This window comes from Bombina bombina, chromosome 3 (genome assembly GCF_027579735.1).
Source record: "Bombina bombina isolate aBomBom1 chromosome 3, aBomBom1.pri, whole genome shotgun sequence".
NCBI classification, from domain to species: domain Eukaryota; kingdom Metazoa; phylum Chordata; class Amphibia; order Anura; family Bombinatoridae; genus Bombina; species Bombina bombina.
Genome location: NC_069501.1, coordinates 247239366 through 247262116, shown reverse-complemented (window position 1 = coordinate 247262116; position 22751 = coordinate 247239366). Strand labels below are relative to the sequence as shown.

General features: G+C 36.5%; 1 protein-coding gene across 2 annotated transcripts in view; it reads right to left on the bottom strand.

Annotated features, from left to right (window-relative positions):
* The window catches only part of SLC43A2 (solute carrier family 43 member 2), a 70084-nt gene extending 51013 nt beyond the window's left edge, over nt 1-19071 (bottom strand). Inside the window, exons 1-3 of one of the 2 annotated variants that reach the window (XM_053706233.1) lie at nt 18957-19071; nt 18262-18483; nt 12445-12645 (exon numbers count right to left, since the gene is read on the bottom strand). In XM_053706233.1, the coding sequence (XP_053562208.1) occupies nt 12445-12604 (160 nt within the window). In that variant the 5' untranslated portion in view covers nt 12605-12645; nt 18262-18483; nt 18957-19071. Of the gene's footprint in view, nt 1-12444; nt 12646-18261; nt 18770-18956 lie in introns of those variants that run through there. The other variant, XM_053706234.1, reaches the window with a different exon arrangement.
* Between the last annotated feature and the right edge of the window lie 3680 nt (nt 19072-22751).

Below are 22751 nucleotides of genomic sequence, written 5' to 3'. Positions count from 1 at the left end.
CACTTACGAATCTTGTAAGTGTCAGTTTTTATGTGTATACTTCACTGTTAATAAAATATTTCACTTGAGTCGGCCCTGTGCGCTTTCTTCTTTTTTTCTCTTTTACATGATATATGTCTAAATGTGTATGTGTATATGTGATTTATATGCATGTTTATTTATTTGTTTATATTTGTTTAAATATTTATATACACACAGATATATACATATGTATATACATATACACACACAGTCACACACACACACACACATATATATATATATATATATATATATATATATATATATATATATATGCATACATACACACACACACACACTTTTGAGTCATTTCCAGATAAATACATTGAAACATGAAATATAATTTTTATACAATTTTTTAATGAAAATACTTTACATTCCAATGTATACCTGTATATATTCATATATATATGTATTGGTATAGTTATATATTTTACAAAAAATAATTTTATATATATATATATATATATATATGTGTGTGTGTGTGTGTGTGTGTGTGTGTAAATATTTATTTAAAAATAAAAATATTTTCTTGTACGTGAAGAACATTGGAATATAAAGTATTCATAATTACCTTCAGCTTTAGTGCTGTTGGTCTAATGCGGTGTCATGATAGTGCACAAGCATGTTTTTTGAACAGCACTTAAAAGAAGTTAGCGCGGTCGCAATAGTCGTAGTCCTGAAGTTAGCGCGAATCGGACTTTCGCTCTTACGCTACCTTTTTACTTTCAACTTGTTATATGCACTCTAACCCATCCACGCTAAAAGCTTACTTTGAGTGCTGTTAGCGCACAAGCGGAAAAAAAGCGTGCCACTTGTAATCTAGCCCTTTGTTTGCAAAAATCCTTTGATATTGCTTTCAGTGAAACAACACATTTCTATAATTATTTGCCAAGTCCTTATTAAACTATGATTCACATATTCGCAAACTGGACACCCTGGTCAGAATCGGATACAGATTCAGAGGGATGGTAAGGCACATTAATAGGATAGGTTAAAATTAAAATGTGCACTGGTGCATTTCAATTTTAAATAAATGCATTTTTGCAATATATCATTATTTAAAATGCTTCTAATAAAAGTTATTTCTGTTTTTCAGCGGCATAAACACATATGCTGTGAGGGCCCACACATCAGTATTTATACACTACACCTTCTTAGTGTGACACAAATGAAGTCTTCACAGACACAATTCGACCAACGCTAGCTCTTTGAGCTTGAATATTAGTGGAAAGGCCCTCACAGCATATGTGCGTATGCCTCTTAATAACAGTAATAACCTCAAATTTAAATGCACTCATTTAAATTTAAATTTTAACCTTTTTATCCCTTTTGGTCTAAAGTTACACCAATGAGGGATTGAGAAGAAAATATATTTTTTTTTGCAGGTAATAGAGCAAAGCTTACAGTGCAAATCCTTTACTGGAAAATTGTATTATATCAAACAATGAGCCATTTTGGGCCCATTAAAATAAATGTTAAATGGTGGATTTATGCTTTAATATATCTACATCTTGTTGCTATTACACTCCCTCCTGATATCAATGAGTTTTGACTCTCATAAACTCTTCTCACTCAGGCAGTGTCTTGTGTTGCCTGGAACCTACTTCTATGCTCAAATCTAAATCTCTTCAAACATAACCTGAAAACCTTCCTTTATGTGGGAGCATATGGCCAATAATGCCGGCATAATTTCCATTAAACCCTCCTTTGGTTCTTCTAGCCTCCCACATTACACTCTTCAGACCAGAGCACACTGAGGTAGTTCTTCTCCACTTGAGCTGCTCGGTGTAGAGGACCATGGACAAAGCCAGCGACCCCTACAATGGGGTTAAACACACAGTGGAAATACTGCTCGGGACTCACCGCTGATCCAATCAGCAGCACTAGTCACACGACTAAGATGTCCAACTAGTACTGCTGATTGGATCAGCAGGGTTTTCTTCTCAGCACCAGCAGTGCACCACGAGTCCTGAGTGCTATTTCTAACTGTGTGTCTAACCTCATTACAGGGAATAAACATTGAAGCATTACCTTGATCTCAAATAACGTGACTGACTTATGTTATAACATTTTACTATTGCACACATCATGTTTGCGGATGATTTTTTCTTGAGCTGGTCCTGAATAAAGCTAATAATTGGTGGGTATGTGTTTATGCTGCTTTTGATTGGCTCACCAACTGAGTCCTGCTCAGGAATGGCGTATGTTGCTGCTCCTGATCAAGACTTTAATGTCTAAATTCCTCTTTTCTTTTTTATTTAGCAACACTGAACATGAGAACCTGCTTATCTACCAGTACGTTTATTTTTTATTTTTTTAATTATCATTATTTAATATTTGATTTAGGCACTCTAGGATTGTTTGTAAGTATTGTTATTTTTGTAAAGTTGTCCACAGACAGCATTCCTCAGGGTTGATAGTACAAAAACAAAGAGTTTAAGTGTATTGTTGCTTACTATCCAGAATAGCATCACTAACACCACCAGTAAAAACAGGGAGCAGCACTGACTTCTGAGGTATGCAATAAAGACTTGCCTCTTCTTTTAGTCAGCATTCTACCCTTTTCATTGTCTGCAATGAACAGCCAAAGGCAACTCTGTTTATCAATTTGATTATTTATAACCTTGGTTCACTGAGTTATGATAAATCTAATAAACATTTTTAAATGGTTCCAATTGGATTACTCAGGAGGGATGCTAAATATGCGGTGTGTTTTTGACATCAAAATAATTTAAACCACAGTGACTAGAAATCATTAAGGGTTATTTTAAATAAAACTGGATCATTAATTTTGCATAATTTTTGTGGACAGCTGACAACCTTCCCACAGTAACTAATGATCTGAAGTCTTTGTAGAAGAAGGGGCTAATATAATCATAGTACCACCTTACAAATTATCACTGTTACTCTGTTATAGAAAATTAGTTTTTCATGTTTTGGTGGAAGTTTTAAATATCTAACTATCGGCTAGATTACGAGTTGTGCGTTAGGGTAAAAAAGCAGCGTTAACAGGTCCTAACGCTGCTTTTTTTACACCCGCTGGTATTACGAGTCTTGCAGTTTTAGGGGCACCGCACACTTTTTTGGCCTTACCGCAAAACGACTTACGTAAACTTCGTAAAGTCTTTTTTTCTATGGGACTTCCATAGCGCCGGTATTACAAGTCTGTCCTGGGAGGCCAAAAAGTGAGCGGTACACCCTACCCCATCAAGAGTCCTAACGCATTTACAAGTCAGTAGTTATGAGTTTTACACTATAACGCCGTAACATAAAACTCATAACTATAGTGCTAACAAGTACACTAACACCCATAAACTACCTATTAACCCCTAAACCGAGGCCCTCCCGCATCGCAAACCCTAAAATAAAATTTTTAACCCCTAATCTGCTGTTCCGGACATCAGCCAATAGGATTTTTTCTACCTTAATTCCGATTGGCTTATAAAATTCTATCAGCGAATCGGAATCTAAGGGACGCCATTGTGGATAACGTCACTTAAAGGAACCGTCATTCAGTAAGAAGACTTTGTTTGAAGAGGATGCTCTGCGTCGGATGTCTTGAAGATGGACCCGCTACGCGTCGGATGGATGAAGATAGAAGATGCCATCTGGATGAAGACTTCTGCCCGTCTGGAGGACCACTTTGCCCGGCTTGGATGAAGACTTCTCCCAGCTTCGGTGAGGACTTCGGCCCGGTTGGATGAAGACTTCTGCCACTTCCTTGCGGATGGATGTCCGGTCTTCAGAACAGTAAGTCGATCTTCAAGGGGTTAGTGTTAGGTTTTTTTAAGGGTGTATTAGGTGGGTTTTATTTTTTAGATTAGGGTTTGGGCCACAAAAGAGCTAACTGCCCTTTTAAGGGCAATGCCCATCCAAATGCACTTTTCAGGGCAATGGGGAGCTTAGGTTTTTTTAGATAGTATTTTATTTGGGGGGTTGGTTGTGTGGGTGGTGGGTTTTACTGTTGTTTTACTGGGGAGTTGTTTGTATTTTTTTTTACAGGTAAAATAACTGATTACTTTGGGGCAATGCCCTGCAAAAGGCCCTTTTAAGGGCTATTGGTAGTTTAGTTTAGGCTAGGGTTTTTTTATTTTGGGGGTGCTTTTTTATTTTGATAGGGCTATTAGAATAGGTGTAATTTGTTTAAATATCTTGTAATTTTTTGTTATTTTCTGTAATTTAGTGGGGTTTTTTTTGTACTTTAGCTAATTTAATTTATTTAATTGTTGTTAATTTAGTTAATTTATTTAATTATAGTGTAGTGTTAGGTGTTATTGTAACTTAGGTTAGGTTTTATTTTACAGGTACTTTTGTATTTGTTTGAGCTAGGTAGTTATTAAATAGTTAATAACTATTTAATAACTATTCTACCTAGTTAAAATAAATACAAACTTGCCTGTAAAATAAAAATAAACCCTAAGATAGCTACAATGTAACTATTAGTTATATTGTAGCTAGCTTAGGGTTTATTTTACAGGTAAGTATTTAGTTTTAAATAGGAATTATTTAGTTAATGATAGTAATTTTTATTTAGATTTATTGTAATTATATTTAAGTTAGGGGGTGTTAGGGTTAGGTTTAGGGGTTAATACATTTAGTATAGTGGCGGCGACATTGGGGGCGGCAGATTAGGGGTTAATAAATGTAGGAAGGTGGTGGCGATGTTAGGGATGGCAGATTAGGGGTTAATAATTAACTAATGTTTGCGAGGTAGGAGTGCGGTGGTTTAGGGGTTAATATGTTTATTATAGTGGCGGCGACGTTGGGAGCGGCAGATTAGGGGTTAATAAGTGTAGGTAGGTTGCGGCGACATTGGGGGTGGCAGATTAGGGGTTAATAAATATAATGTAGGTGTCAGCAATGTTGGGGGCAGCAGATTAGGGGTTCATAAGTATAATGTAGGTGGCGGCGGTGTACGGAGCGGCAGATTAGGGGATAATAAATATAATGTAGGTGTCGGCGATGTCGGGGGCGGCAGATTAGGGGTTAATAAGTGTAAGATTAGGGGTGTTTAGACTCGGGGTTCATGTTAGGGTGTTAGGTGTAAACATAAAATGTGTTTCCCCATAGGATCAATAGGGCTGCGTTACTGAGTTATACGCTGCTTTTTTGCAGGTGTTAGACTTTTTCTCAGCCGGCTCTCCCCGTTGATTCCTATGGGGAAATCGTGCACGAGCACGTACGACCAGCTCACCGCTGACTTAAGCAGCGCTGGTATTGAAGTGAAATATGGAGCTAAATTTTGCTCTACGCTCACTTTTTGTCTTTTAACCCCGGATTTGTAAAAACCCGTAATACCAGCGCTGCAGGTAAGTGAGCGGTGAGAAAAAGCTGCTCGTTAGCACCGCATAGCCTCTAACGCAAAACTCGTAATCTATCCGCATGTATTTTACAAACTTGCAGTTTTTAAGTACCATTAAATAGAGTAGAATTGCATAATTAGGAAATGCACAATAAAGAGAATGCAAAAGCACTTATTCTGAATTTCAAATGAGTAGAAGATAATGTCTCCAACAAATTTCAAAGTTAGTTCCATTTTCCTTTCCACTGCATCATGTGACAGCCATTATCCAATCACAAGATGCATATACATATACACTGTAAACTCTTGCACATGGACAGTATACGCCTCAAAAAGATTGCATACAAAAGCAAATTTTGATAATGGAAGTGAATTAGAAAGTCACTTAAAGGGACATAATACTCATATGCTAAATCACTTGAAACTGATGCAGTATAACTGTAAAAAGCTGACAGGAAAATATCACCTGAGCATCTCTATGTAAAAAAGGAAGATATTTTACCTCACAATTTCCTCAGCTCAGCAGAGTAAGTTCTGTGTAAAAAGTTATACTCAGCTGCTCCCAGCTGCAGGTAAAAAAATTAAAAAATATGAAGAAATGAACAGCAGCCAATCAGCATCAGCAGTGCTGAGGTCATGAACTCTTACTGTGATCTCATGAGATTTGACTTAACTCTCATGAGATTTCATAGTAAGCTTCCTTTACCTGATTGGTGAAATAATATGAGAGTGCACAATGCTAGTCCCTTCAGATGTCCCAGGACAAACACACTAAAATGCTGCTTAGAAATCCTTTACAATGGGAGGTGGCTACTGAGGAACTTTTGAGGTAAAATATCTTTCTTTTTTACATAGAGATGTTCAAGTGATATTTTCTAATCAGCTTTTTACAGCTATGCTGCATCACTTTCAAGTGTTTAAACATTTGGGTATTATGGCCCTTTAAAATCGCATGCTCTATCTAAATCATAACGTTTTTTAACTTATTGTCTCTTTAAATATTAGACTTCATATGTTTGAGTCTGATTTTAAGCATAGGTCTATCCTAAAAGAAACTGAATGCAGCACATATTTATATAATGTACATGTACCAAATCTACATGGTGCATATGATGATTAAATATTTTCTATTTTCTTTAATATGTGTGCAAATCTATTGCACATTTATTTAATAAAGCATTTTATGGTTTACAGGAATTATTGAGTTCTGGTCTCTCTTTACCAAAAGCAAATCAGACATTTGAATATTATTTGTAATGTGCATGCAGTACAACTGACGCCACATAAATAAGTCATATAATGAAATCGTTATTTCCTTACAGTATCCTTTTTTAGAGTCAGATGGACGCTCTTCAGTGGCCGATGTTCAGCTGAACACTCAGCAGTTCTAAAAGCTGTGAAGTTTTACATAGCAGACCAAAGGCCAGCTCCTGAACTGCTGAGATGCTGTGTCTAGGCAGATTAAAGATAACAGTGTACTTGTTGCAGAAGGGATCAGAGTCCTTCTTTTTGCAGAACCTACTTAATTTCTCCTCTCTGCCAGCAACTTTTAAAACTCATTACAGTTGAAGGGGCATATTTATCAAAGTGCGAGCGGACATGATAGGATGTAGCGTATCATGTCCGCTGCACATCGATAAAGCATACGCTGTCGGCATTTATCATTGCACAAGCAGTTCACCAGACCTGCTTGTGCAATATCGCCCCCTGCAGATTTGCGGCGAATCGGTCGCTAGCAAGGGGTGTCAATCAACCCGATCTCAGAGCAGGCGGACAAGTTATGGAGCAGTGGTCCTTAGACCGCTGCTTCATAACTTCTGTTTCAAGCTCGCCTGAAACTTGCAATGGCTGGTTATTTATTGTGCGCCCGTAAATGGACCAATTTGCCCGTTTATGGGTGCGCAATAAAATAGCGCTGCACTTGTAATCTAGCCCTAACAGTACAATTTTAAGTTGTGCTGTTGAATACTTTCACACAAGCGAGAATGTCAGATGGTGTGTGTCAATTTTAAATATTGTTGTTTTTTGAAGTTACATGAACATTTTAAAAAAAGGATATATTATAAAGTTTTACTTATATCAATATTGTTTTTCTATTTGAAAAAATAATGAGCCAAAAAAAGAAGTACTTTAAATACTTTATCCTCTGTAAATAGGACTTTCCATCACCTCTGAAACGTATGTTTCTAAGTTCACTGTGTCAAATGAACCATATAGTTTTCCTTTCTTGTGCAGGGTTTGATTGTGTTATAGTGTTTTTCTGTACCCTTATTTGGTGATATTTTATGTCTGAATCTCTAACCTCCTCTTCTTGTTTCAATGCTGAAGTAGACTAAGTAGCAAAGAAAAGGCTGCAGATCAAATGAATATCTTCCTTGTTAAAGGGACACTAAACCCACATTTTTTCTTTAATGATTCAGTTAGAGCATGCAATTATAAGCAACTTTCTAATTTAATCCTATTATCATTTTTTCTCCCTTCTCTTGCTATCTTTAATTGAAAAAGCAGGAGAGTAAGGTTAAAAGCCGGCCTATTTTTGGTTCAGCACCTGGTTAGCGCTGGCTGATTGGTGGTTACATTTTGCCACCAATCAGCAAATGCTACCCAGGTGCTGAACTAAAAATGGGCTGGCTCTTAAGCTTACTTTCCTGGTTTCTCAAATAAAGAGAACAAAAGAACAAAGAAAACTTGATAATAGGAGTAAATTAGAAAGTTGCTTCAAATTGTATGCTCTATATCAGTGTTTTCCCATCTTAAATAGATCAGCTGATTATTTCACCTGTGCTCTAGTTAAGATATAATGAATATCTGGCCTGAGTAAGGTTCCTGAGGACTGGGTTTGGGAAACACTGCTCTATCCGAATCATGAAAGAACAAAATTTGGGTTTAGTATAGGGTTGCCACCTCAGCCATGTTTTCCTGTTCACTTATGAGTTACACATGCTGCAGGGCGAGCAGGGAGGAACATGTATTGTATTTCTGGACAGCACTATTCACATTCCTCCCTGCACACCCTGCAGCATGTGTAACTTATAAGTGTTCTGTATTTTAAGGGACAGGTGGCAACCCTAGTTTAGTATCCCTTTAAGTTTCACAAGCGGTAATAATTCATTATTTGACATAACCCAGGTTTGTATTGCCAGCTTTAACATTAATATCAATCCAGCCACTGTAACTCACTCACGTGTCACCTCCTGACTGAATGAATTACAAGGTGATAGGAGGCATTTAACTACTTAGTTCACCTTAACTTGACATTCCCGGCCAACTTCATTTACATTTGTTCTGCTGTAGCCACATACTATGAATGTTTTAAAAATAAAGTATCTTGCAAAATCTGTGCAGGTTCTGTTTGAGAACTAAATGTATTTGTCTCTGCTTCACATTAAGACACCTGCATAACTAAATAAACAGTTATCAAGCTAAGTTTTGCCTTTCTAAAATGAGTTGGTGAGACTTGTTAGATAATCTCGCAGCTAGTTCACAGATCTTTAGATTACCAGACCCTCAGTTAGGGTTGCCACCTCGGCCATGTTTCCTGGACACTTATGAGTTACGCATGTTGCTGGGTAAGCAGGGTGGAACATGTATTGTGCCTCTAGACATTACATGAATAATGCTGATAAACAGCACAATACATGTTCTTCCCTTCCCACCCTGCAGCATGTGTAACTCATAAATGTCCAGGAAAACATGGCCGAGGTGGCAACCCTACCCTCAGTGTGCAATGCACATTTCTGTGATATATTTTCCAATTGTATTTGTGAAACTGCTGAATATATTACATGCATTCTACTAATTTTGCAAAAATGTGCAACATAAGGGAATTATTATTGAACTATTGCTTGCAAACAGATTAAACACATAGTTAAAGTCAGCTCCATAGCAGCAATGCACCACTGGGACCTAGCTGAACACATCTGGTGAGCCAGTGACCAGAGGCATATGTATGTAGCCACCAATTATTACCAGTAGTGCCTTGCTGATGCTCCTGACCCTACATATGCTATTCAACAAGAGAACAAAGTAAATTTGATAATAAAAGTAAATTGAGACGTCTTTTTAAATGGCACGCTCTAGCTGAAATATAACAGCCATGCTTGGCTAACAACTCTATGCAACTGAAGCAGCAAGCAATTTTGTCTATATGTTTAGCCATTTAGCAAGGGTTAAAAGAGATATGCAAGTGATTCAGATAAAAAAAAATCCAATTTACTTGAATTATTAAAGGACCACTAAGTACAGGAGAATTCAATAATTGACAACTTCACAATAAGAGGACAATTCAAATGCACAAACTATGTATCTGAAATAAGCTGTAGAATATTTTCTGGCAAATTTTAAATTTAATCCAATTTTCCTTCTCTCTTGTATAATGTGACAGCCATCAGCCAATCACAAAATGCATTTATGTATATACTATGCACTTTTGCACGTTTAGTAGGAGTTGCTGCCTCTGAAAGTGTGCATAGAAAAAAAGAGTGCGCATGTTTTGATAATGAAAGATTATTGTAAAGTATTTTTGTTTTTTTCATTGCATGCTTTATCTGAATCATGAAACTTTAGTTTTGACTTTAGTGGCCCTTTAAATGTACCAGTTTCTCTAGGGATCTATTGTTAAAAAACATGAGAGCATACTGATGTAGTCTCAGGAGAACGCACTATGGGCCAGATTACAATTGGTGCACTAAAAACTTTTCGCTCGCGCTCTAACTGCGCTCAAATTAAAATTTTAACGTGCCGTGTTAGTTTTCAAAAATGTCAAATTTATTCCATGTGGGTATATAGTTATACATATACAGGTAGCCCTCAGTTTACGCCGGGGTTGGGTTCCAGATGGAATGGTTGTAAATCGAAACCGTTGTAAATTGAAACCCAGTTTATAAATGTAAGTCAATGGGAAGTGAGGTAGATAGGTTCCAGGCCCCTCTCAAAATTGTCATAAGGAACACCCAATACATTATTTTAAAAGCTTTGAAATTAAGACTTTAAATGCTAGACAGCATTATAAACTTAATAAAATAATCACACAACACAGAATATATAATTAAACTAAGTTAAATGAACAAAAACATTTGCTAAACAGCATTATAAACCTAATAAAATAATCACACAACACAGACTTCACTTGCATTTTTCTGAAAACAGTTCTTTCTATGCATTCCAATCTGGACTGATTTATAGACAGGAAGATCTTGTTCCTTTGAAATCTGCTCAATAGCTCAGGTCTGGTTAAACTGATTAATTTCAGCTTGCTTGGCTTTGCTGCAACACAAGCGGACAGCTCCACCTACTGGCTATTTTATTAAATGCACTGCTTCTCAATGCTTTTCAATAGCAGTCACATGACTGGAAAAAAAGGTTGTTATTCTGAAACGGTGTAAATTGAACCATTGTAAAATGAGGGCCACCTGGTATATGTATAGGAATATATACAGATTGAATTAGATAGATATTGTATAGAAAGATATATATATATATATTTAAAATAAGGGACATTTTTTCTATGTAAAGAATATTGAAATGTTAATTATTTTTATTCAAAACACATTATAAATTAATTAAAATGATATTGCATGTTTCAAGGTATTTACATGGAAAGCGTATACATGTGCATTTATGTGTTTATATGTGTATATTTGTATGTATGTGTGTACATACATATTTACAAATATAAACATAAATACACACACAAGTTGTGCAACTAGCTCTGGTGATTGCTTGAGAGGCAGTTTCTGTTTTGTTCCAGCAGTTTTCTGCAGATCCTGAGTAGTACCTTAACTATAGTCAATAGTGATAAAATGACATGCTCAAATTAATGAGACCCTCAGACCACGTAGTTTTTTCACTATAATTGCCCTTTATTTTTAACTGTTCTAACAAAAGTGAGAAGTTTATTTTCTCACTAAAATATTTCTTCAACAAAAAACCTAAAATTTTAGTAAGCAACTCATAAAGTTAGTGTTACTATCCATTAAATAAAAGCAATTATGGGTATTCCAGTGACCATGACAACCATATTCAAAAGAATCATGTAAGAGAGGAAATGATGCTTAATATAGAGTCAGAATTTTTCATGCCTGAGAATTCCTGATGCTAATTCACTAGCTGCATTCACTGTGTCACTCACCAAAACAAATAATTGGTAATAACTAAACAGAAGCAATAAATAAATAAGAATGTATACAAATGTGTATACAGTATAAAATGTGTGAAAATAGGTTCAGTTAGTGCTGACATCTTAAAGGGACAATTTCTCATTTTACTTTGATCTGTTCCATCAAACTCAGGGTATAAAATATATTTACTATTTGCTTAAAGGGGTTGTCTGTTATCTAATATGCTTGGATTTTATAACTCTAACATACATTGTAGTATACATTGTGACAGGGCCTTTTTGTTTTTTAAGTCTGAAATTGGCACAGTTTATATACCCATGATATGAATAAAATATTTTTTTTTTTTACAAAGCTTGTGAAGGGTTGACACAGCCCTCCAATACAGATGTGGAATTAAAGTGATTGTAAACTTTAATTAATTAAAGGGACAGTCAACACCCGGCAGAAATTAACACCATCATTTAGATACGCCTGCACTACCTCCCATGTTAAATACATCTAATGATATGGAGTAATCGTCCACAGCACATATGTTTTTCAGCTGTTTTTCAATCGTTGCATGTCCCATGAGCTGGGCGCCAAAGGGGGAACGCAACGATTGGAGGAAGCTAGATTTGTCCATATGCTAAAGGAGATGCTAGTGAAGGATCAGCGTTATGTTTACTATAACGCAAAGGTAAGTTTTAAAAAAAATAAGTGTCTTTGTAAACTTTAATGAATTAAATTTCCCCTGTTTTTAAGATGATTTTTTATCCTGGGCTTTAATTCATTTAAGTTTAAAATCACTTTAAACTGTCACAATCAGGCAATGGATATCTACGTATTAGCTGCGCACAGTAACTCACTTCATGCAAGTTTCAAGTTAAAACCCTTTACAGGGGTTAAACCTGTGGTTTGCAACAAGCTGTTATGTAATAATAATAAAAGAACTTCATAACAATGTTCCTTTAATTACAGTATACTCAGGCTAAAAACAATCACTGCAAAGTCACTTCTCACCTGGGTAGTGACATAAGTAGGAGTAGAAGCCCTCAGATTTTAGCATAATAAGAAGGGACCCCCATCCCAGAAGTACAGCAGAGAAAAAGAGATTCTCTACTACAGCTGTGCACGCCATCCACCAGCGGCGCCTATGCGCTGTTGCCAAAGTCGGAGCCATTGTTTCAAGCAGGACCTTCTTGCTTATTTATGAACGTCAACCTGAAAAACAAGGAGTTGAAAACATTATAATTAATAATTAAAATGCCTGAAAACCATAGTGTTCAAACAGATCTGCTACTTTGTGCACAGGTAATGCATTGTATTCTGTGCCAGAAACTAAATTAATATGGAATACACAGAAGAATAAAGTAGGTATCCTGACGTTGTACCAATATTACTTCCACAATCACAGTTTTGTTTTTATCACAAGTTTCTTAAATAAATTGCAGGTTTGTACTGATGTTATAAACTAAGGTTGTTCTGATGCTTCGTTAACAATTCATAAAGCTCATAGTGGGAAGAGAGAGATGATTTTATTAAAGTGGTTACCAAAAGTGATTTATTTTTTTAAAAAAAACAAGATAACTTAATAGAATGTCACTTTATGATATTGTTCAAAACTGTATCCAGCAAATCAGGATCTCTACAATGGAGGATCAACCCTAATCTAAAAACTTGAAAAACAACCAACTCAAATCCTCAGTAAAGATTACATAAATAAAATAAACAGATAACTAAACAACTTCCTTTAAAGGGACACTGAACCCAAATTGTATCATCCTCAACAAACGTTAAAGATTAAAGACAGCTGTGTTACCAGCATGAAATGTATCACTTTGTTTGACAGGCTATACTTATTGATATTCATGCAAGAGATCAGTGGTAGAATGGCACGTCCTGTCTGCTTTCTATCTATTAAAAGGTTTTCTTTCCTACAAGAACAAGAGCAACATAAATCTTGTTGCTTTGTATCCTTTGTCTATTTCTAGTAATAGGCATGACCAGATTCCTAAAACTTTTTTTTTTCAAAATGTTAAATGGATTGGCCCATCCATTAATTCATTCCATAGTACCTTACAATTATCCCAGGTATTCTGAAAGCAGCAATAAGCTAGATCAATTTATCATTGCACCCCAGAAGCAGAACTTTTTTTTACTTTCTGCAATGAGATTTTGTTAGTGAAAATTATTCTGCCGGTCATTTTTAAATAAAATGTTAAATTAGGCAGTTACACTAAAGCACCAGGTCAATTGCAATGTGTTCGTTAACTGGAGAATAAAGCAATTTTTTAAGTTTTATAATGTAGTACCGTGGTTGAAACTTACATTGCAAATTAGCTGCAGACAAAAAAAAAAGAAATTGTAAAATGTCTCTTGACTAAATTTGTTTCCTTTTCTCTTGGTCTGATTTAGAAATGCAGTAAAAAAAAAAAAGTTGCATTCATTTTTAGAACTTACATTCAGAAAAAAAACAGCTTTGCAGACTGGGAAAGGCTAGGGGCAGGTTTGAAAAAATATCTGAGAGCTAGTCAACAATCAATGTATTGCCGCTTTACAGCGCTACTGCATCTTTGACTTTCCACTTCAAACAGTACTTTGCTCTGGATGCACTGTATTCAGGAAAACTTACACTGTGCAGCCAGAGCACATCAATGTTTGAAGAGAATAGCCTAATGTGGAGCAGCGCTGCAAAGTTAAAGCACTAATAGTAGTTCCTGCTTGTGTCCTGTTCTTTCTGCAGACCTTCTGCATTTTCCACAATGACATTTCAGCTCACTGCATGTTCTGCCTTGGGGCATTGTACTATTGCTTGAACACAACCTCTGCAAAAAAAAAAGAGTAAAACACATGGCTAAAGTCAGATCAAGGGTAGAAATGCACTTCTAATCCTGAGCGGACGCAGTTATTGAGGCCGCTACAAAAACATGCTGCCTCTGTTCAGCTCTAGGCCAGTAGTGTTTCCTTTTGCGAGAGTTAAACACATAGGGGTCGATCACAATCCTTTGCATAAACGTATCAAATGATTTAGACACAAAAATTGCCAAAAGGCTTTAATAGTATTTTCCTATAGAAAATAATCAGAAACGCTCTTCTAAAGGATTCTGAGCTACCCCATAGTTCTGTTCCAGCACATTAAGGCATTTTATTAATGTTACTTTACGTGACTTTAAAATGTCCTACCTGTAGGGCTTCTACAACTGTGATGAAAAAATCCATGTCCTATATCTACTATGTAAAGGGACAAGAAACACAACATATTTATTTCTTGACTCAGACAGAGTCTACAATTTAAACAACATTACAATTTAATTCTATTATCAAATTTGCTTGATTCTCTGGGTATCAATTTTTGAAGGAGCAGCAATAAACTTCTGGCAGCAAGCTGAACACATCAGCTAAGCCAATGACAAGAGGCATATATGTGCAGCCACCAATCAGCAGCTCACTCCCAGTAGTGCATGGCAGCTTCTGAGCCTACCTAGGTATGCATTTCAACAAAGGATACCAAGAGACCAAAGCAAATTAGATAATAGAAGTAAATTGAAAAGTTGTTTAAATTTGCATATTGTATCCGAACCAATAAAGTTTGTTTTTGCTTTCCCTGTCCCATTAAAGGGACATGAAACCCAAAAATGTTCTTTCAGAATTCAGATCGATTGACTTCTATAATCTGAATGCTTCATTCTTTAGATATCCTTTGTTGAAGAAATTGAAATGAACATGGGTGAGCAAATCACACTAGGCCACCAATCAGCAGCTACTGAGTTCTACTATTTAGATATGCTTTTTTAACAAAGGATATATCAAGAGAATGAAGCAAATTAGATAACAGAAGTAAAACTGGAAAGTTTTTTTAAAATCGTTTGCGCCTTCTAAACCATGAAAGAAAATGTCCCTTTAAGTATTAGTTCCTCGCAACAGCTCCAGATCCAGTAAAACTGGCTCCAGATTTAGTAATTGCAAAGGGTAGTGGGTAACGTAAAGTAGAGACTTGCAGAGACATATAATTATGTTGCAATTTTAATTAGTTTTGTATTGAAAATATGTTGTGAACAAACTCAGTGAATACAAATGTTATACTGTCACACTTTTGTCAACCCTTGGTTGTTGTTTCCGCCCCCCCCCCCCAAACCCATCTCCAGAGAACTTTAGGAGGCCAGACTTTATGGCTACTGCTGCTTGAGCACAGATGGTTAATCAGCTCTGAAAGCATCGTTACTTAGAATAGAACATTCTGTCGTGCTTACAGATGAGTTCCTGGCATAACCTATATTTTAGTAACTGGTTATGTTCTGTATATGAAGGAAATAGTGGAAGAGACATCATTTAAACTATTGATATATTTGTTTACACCATGGAAAATACATACTATTACCCTGGGTGTTTTGTATTGATTCCTTTAAAGGGATATGAAACCCCCAAAAAATTATTTTGTGAATCAGACAGAGCATACTATTTTGAAAAAGTTTCAAATTTACTTCTATTATCAAATTTGCTTCGTTCCCATGGTATTCTGTGTTGAAGAGATACCTAGGTAGACATCTAGAACACTACATGGCAGGAAAAAGTGCTGCAATCTAATGCTCTTGCAAATAAATAAAATTCCTGCAAAACTGCTGCCATATAGTGCGCCAGAAAGGGGGTGGCTTCTAAGCATACATCACTGGTTTTAAACAAAAGATACCAAAAGAACAAAAAAAAATCATTGAAATAAATTAGAAAGTTGTTTAAAATATCATGCTCTATCTAAATCATGAAATAAAAATGTTGGGTTTGATATCCCTTTAACAAGAAGCATTTGACTTGCAGAAATACACTGTTTTGTTCTTATAATCTGTCTTTTTTGGCTTCTTTTATTCTTGTTTAGCCATTTAACCTGATCATGTAATCCAACATCTCACAGGCAACAGATATATAAACGATCTGAATATATTAAAAACAATCTTGTGATTTTCTGTACCCTGGCTTACATCCCAGAAGAGAATAATATGTTCTTTTGTTTGCTACATAGTTTCAATTTAAAAAAAAAAAAGAAAAGAAATAAACAAAAAAAATCACAACAAAAGGAACATCAATAATCATTGAGTAAAACCGGTTAAAACCAACCCATTGTTGTTGAGGAAGGGGAGGGCAGTGGTATAGTTGAATATGACAGTATGTATAACAAATTAGGATCTAAATATATAAAGGCTCATGATTATTACAACTTGTGTTAAAAACAAATCAAATACATCTGAGTCCTATTTTTTTTACAAAAAAAAATGTCATGCAAAATAATTATATATTCTATTATGGTTCAATAACTACTGCATGTAACTTAACAGTTAATTTCCAATTATATAAGAAGATAACTCAAAAGGAAATTATGGTTTACTACATCCTACATTACACTTGTGTTAAATACCAAAGCACACTTTATTTGAGGAAAAATACCCTCCTAGTGAGGTGAAAAAAGTTGCTAGTTTAACCAATGGTGAGCATTATTGAGGTAAGAGACCTATTGTGCTTTGCTTCATGTATAACATTATACACATACAAAACATACCCTTTTCTGGAAAACCCCAAAATCCCTATATTTAACTGCCTCGTATGCCCTTTTTTCATAAACCTCACATGTATTACCTACATTTTGCACTGACATTATATATGCACCAAGATTTCATGCCAATGTCCATGGCACTACCCCACTAGCATTGTATGTCAATACTTTAGAGATACATCATAAGCAACACTACATACAATATATATTCATGGCACTACCACACTAGCATTGTATGTCAATACTTTAGAGATACATCATAAGCAACACTACATACAATATATATTCATGGCACTACCACACTAGCATTGTATGTCAATACTTTAGAGATACATCATAAGCAACACTACATACAACATATGTCCATGGCACTACCACACTAGCATTGTATGTCAATACTTTAGAGATACATCATAAGCAACACTACATACAATATATATTCATGGCACTACCACACTAGCATTGTATGTCAATACTTTAGAGATACATCATAAGCAACACTACATACAATATATATTCATGGCACTACCTCACTAGCATTGTATGTCAATACTTTAGAGATACATCATAAGCAACACTACATACAATATATATTCATGGCACTACCACACTAGCATTGTATGTCAATACTTTAGAGATACATCATAAGCAACACTACATACAATATATATTCATGGCACTACCACACTAGCATTGTATGTCAATACTACAGAGATACATCATAAGCAACACTACATACAACATATGTCCATGGCACTACCACACTAGCATTGTATGTCAATACTAGAGATACATCATAAGCAACACTACATACAACATATGTCCATGGCACTACCACTGACAAACTATCACTGTGCCAATATTCTTAGTAATGCTCCACTTTATAATAATTGTCCAATGCTCATATAAATGTCACTGTCACACTAGCACACAGAACGGTACGAATGAAGTAGTGATCAATGCCTGCAGATACAGAGTGCTGTTTTAGAACCACGTAGGTTAATATAATAATAATCTTAAAGTAAAGAATTGAATGCACCTCAATTCATTATTAAACATATCATCCATATCTCACTACAGCACTGACTCAGCATCCTAAGCCATCATACCCACTCTCACTATAGAGAGCAATCAGCACTGGCAAACTAATAGTCACTGGAGACGCCGGAGTCCCCCATTATCTCTACATTATCCGAGTGGCCACTGTCACCCCCATTATAACTAATTGGTGACACTGCTGTCCATACACTGTAAAGTGTCCCCTATAGCACTCAGTGACAGCTCCCGGAGCCTACCTTACAGATGTTCCAGGTGATGTCAGCTCTTGGTTACTATGTTCTGTCTTAATCAGTCCGGGTCCCGGGGCGGCACCTTGTTGTTGTTTTCGGGTATTCAGTCCCCGGTGCCGCAACCTTCCCCTTGTCCTTCTCGGGCCCGAACGGCTTTTTTTCCTATTCTTTATTCAGGTCCTTTTTATTGCAGAGCTTCTGAGAAAAACATTGCTCGTCTGTGATTGGCTGTGAGGGGGGATAGAGACAGAAATTGGCCAATCAGGAGGCGGCTCGGGTGATTAAGATGTAACAAATAGATAGTAGGTGAAGGTAGCATCAAACGGGTTAATGAAAGAGGACCATACTGTTGAGAGTGCTACATTGTTTATTAGCGAGTAGTGTGTTCAGTACCAGAGTACTAGGGGAAGTGTACTGTTACTGATTCGGCTGATCTTATTCGTTGCTTAGGTAGATAAAGAGCTTATCTCACTGTGACAATATAGCTATAGGATGAACATGGACGTTTAACTCTAGCCATGGGGAACATATTTGTTTATTGAGTAATGGTTTTTTATAGAACACTTGTGTTGGTGAAATAATCTCTTTCTTATATCTACATAATTTACCCCATACCATAACAACAACATGTCATAGTACATTAACAGTAGCTTTCTGTACATATGTGTTATTGTGCCTTCCTTTTCCTGCATTACACCCACAGCTTCTCTTTTTATGTCCCTCTGTCACTGCGCTTCCTCTCTCCCTCCTCCGCCGTATTGGGCTCGTGCCTCCCTGCTCCCTCACGCGCACATCCTAGCCGCAGAGCCGCAGTCTCGCGCCTGCTGGTTCAAACCGGCTGAAGGACTTACACCTGCTTAGAACAGCGTTCTCGGTAGCTTAGCAACCATGCGCTGAGCGAATAGGAAACGTAATAGCATGGTTGCCGGTAACCAATCAGAACTCTAGAGGAGGGACTGGCATGCTGGAACGCGCTTTTGTTTGTTTGTTTCACAGTTCTTGGAAACCTACCCGGGCAGCTAAGTATTGATTTTTCATTCAGTCAGAAATACATGACAAGGAAGTTGGTTTCTTATTCAAGCTGTTTCTTATTCGTTAAATTCTGTTTCTTATTCATGGAAGTTGGTTTCTTATTCATTTTTTTTGTCAGACTGCTTTAAGTTTACTTTAAAATAAAAATATAGGTTTTATTTAAATACTAATATGATTCATATAATGTAGTTACACAGAGGTGGAATCCCTTTATACAACAATTGGATATACAAACTGGAAAAATGGGCATACGTTGGCACCAATATTAGTATTTTGAATAAGTAACATATATTTTCAAAGGGTTAATAACCATTGGGCCACTGATTTCACTATGAATATATACAGGGTAGATCCTTCTCCATGTCATGCAATTGTTTTTAGCCTGGCCCAATGGTGTTTTGGGCACAGAAATTGATGCCAACCCCCGGCATAGGTGCTCTAATTCTCATTTTTAAATTAACCCTTAATATCTGTTACTTATTCAAAAATGAGAAGTACAGCACCTATGCCAGGGTTGGCATCAATTTCTGCGCCCAAAACACCATTGGGCCAGGCTAAAAACAATTGCATGTCATGGAGGGAGATCTAACCTGTATTTATTTATAGTGAAATCAGTGGCCCAATGGTTATTAACTCTTTGAAAATATCTGTTACTTATTCAAAAAGGAGAATTAGAGCAGCTATGCTAGTGTTGGCATCAATTTCTGCGCCCAAAACACCATTGGGCCAGGCTAAAAACAATTGCATGGCATGAAGGGGGATCTACCCTGTATATATTCATAGTGAAATCAGTGGCCCAATGGTTAATAACCCTTTGAAAATATCTGTTACTTATTTAAAAATGAGAATTATGTCACCTATGCCAGGGTTGGCCTCAATTTCTGTGCCCAAAACACAATTGAGGCAGGCTAAAAACAATTGCATGGCATGGAGGGGGGTCTACCCTGTATATATTCATAGTGAAATCAGTGGCCCAATAGTTATTAACCCTTTGAAAATATCTGTTACTTATTCAAAATACTAATATTTGTATTGGGGCCAACGTATGCCCTTTTTCCAGTTTGCATATCCAATTGTTGCATAAAGGGATTCCACCTCTGTGTAACTACATTATATTAATCATATTATTATTTAAATAAAACCTATATTTTTATTTTAAAGTCAATTTAAAGCAGTCTGACAAGAAAAATGAATAAGAAACCAACTTCCATGAATAAGAAACAGAATTTCACGAATAAGAAACAGCTTGAATAAGAAACCAACTTCCTTGTCGTAAGAAATACTTCCAATTGATGAGCAAACTACTGAAGGACATGTGTCCCTGCAAGATGAAAGCTGTACAAAACCCCAGTACACTGTCAGACTTGCTGCGATACATGTTGTACTTACTAACACAACTATTGTTTTCTAGAACATTTTTATAAATACGAGCATTTGTTTACACAGCTCTTCGTGGTCACCAACAGTTTGCTTCAGCGCTTTTATACTATGGCCTATATATATATATATATATATATATATATATATATATATATATATATATATACAGTATATACATATTATATATACAATTCTTTTTATGTGAGGTAAAGCAAATCGGGTTGCCTTTAGAAATGCGCGTTCATTTTATGTTTACATATTAGTATGTGAGCGAATTTGGAAACCATAAAGCAAAGGACATGGTAAACACGAGTTACTAAATATAACGTAGGGCCCCTATGGAGCAAAGGAAAACATAAAAAATACAGTGAAATTTGAGCTATGGCTGCACAGAATAAGTTAACAGCATGAAGTCATGTTGTCCCATCCTCCATCAGTTTAGGAGTCTGACTCTTATTCTTTGTTTTGATTTTCTCTTCCCTGCCAGAAACTATTGCCTTGCTCTATGACACAACATATGCCCTTTAGTAATTATTGCTTAAACTTCAGTGAACAACTGTTAATAATTTGTGCTATATTATTTTACTAAGGTTCTCATGATTTCCCCACCTATAATAAAGAGTACTCAAATACATCTCTTAAAGGGACAGTCTAGTCAAAAATAAACTTTTATGATTTAGATAGGGCATGCGATTTTAAACAACTTTCGAATTGAATTTTATCATTAAAGTGTCAGTAAACCGAAAAAATAATGTTATATAATTCTGCACCACGCCATTATACTCAGTGCAGCTCGCTCCTGCTCTGTCAGACAGCGGGAGCGAGCTGCACTGAGTATAATGGCGCGGTCGGGCTGGGCTGTGACTATACAGCTGGCCCGATGCGCTGTGTGATAAAAACAGACCCGCTCAGAAGAGCACAGAGAAGAGTCTGAAAAACAGTCATTTTTAAAAAAAAAAATCAAAGGGAATATTAGGTTTTATAAAGATAAGGCTAATATAATGTTATATAATTCTGCACTATTTGCAGAATTATATAACATTATTTTTTAGGTTTACTGGCCCTTTAAATTTGCTTTGTTCCCTTGGTGATATTTTTGAAAAGCTAAACCTAGGTAGGCTCAAACTGATTTCTAAACCGATGAAAACCGCCTCTTAGCTCAGAGCATTTTGAAAGTTTTTCACAGTTAGACAATACTAGTTCATGTGTGTCATATAGATAACATTGTGCTCACTCCCGTGAAGTTATTTAGGAGTCTGTACTGATTGGCTATACTGCATGTCTGTCAAAGCACTGAGATATGAGGGCAGTCTGCAGAGGCTTAGATAAAAGGTAATCACAGAGGTAAAACATATATTAATCTAAATGCATAGTGATGTCGCGAATAGTTCGCTGGCGAACATAGCATGTTCGCGTTCGCCACGGCGGGCGAACATATGCGATGTTCGATCCGCCCCCTATTCGTCATCATTGAGTAATACTTTGACCCTGTACCTCACAGTCAGCAGGCACATTCCAGCCAATCAGCAGCAGACCCTCCCTCCCAGACCCTCCTACCTCCTGGACAGCATCCATTTTAGATTCATTTGGAAGCTGCTTTCTTAGGGAGAGGAGGGGCAGTGTAGCTGCTGATTGAATAGGGGAATTGATAGCTAGGCTGGTGTATTCAGTGTCCACTACAGTCCTGAAGGACTCATCTGATCTCTTCTGTAAGGACAGCACCCCAAAAAGCCCTTTTTAGGGCTAGAATATCAGTCTGTTTTTTTTTCCCGTGTAATCTAATTGCAGTTGTGTAAATTTAAAAAAAAACTTTTTTGACTGTGAAACATCAGTCTTCTTGTGTAATCTAATTGCAGTTGCCTGCCTGCCAGCGTGTGTGTCAGGCTCACAGTGTATACTGTGCCCACTTGCCCAGTGCCACCACTCATATCTGGTGTAACAGTAGTGTAAATTTAAAAAAAAAAACTTTTTTGACTGTGAAACATCAGTCTGCTTGTGTAATCTAATTGCAGTTGCCTGCCTGCCAGCGTGTGTTTTAGGCTCACAGCGTATACTGTGCCCACTTGCCCAGTGCCACCACTCAT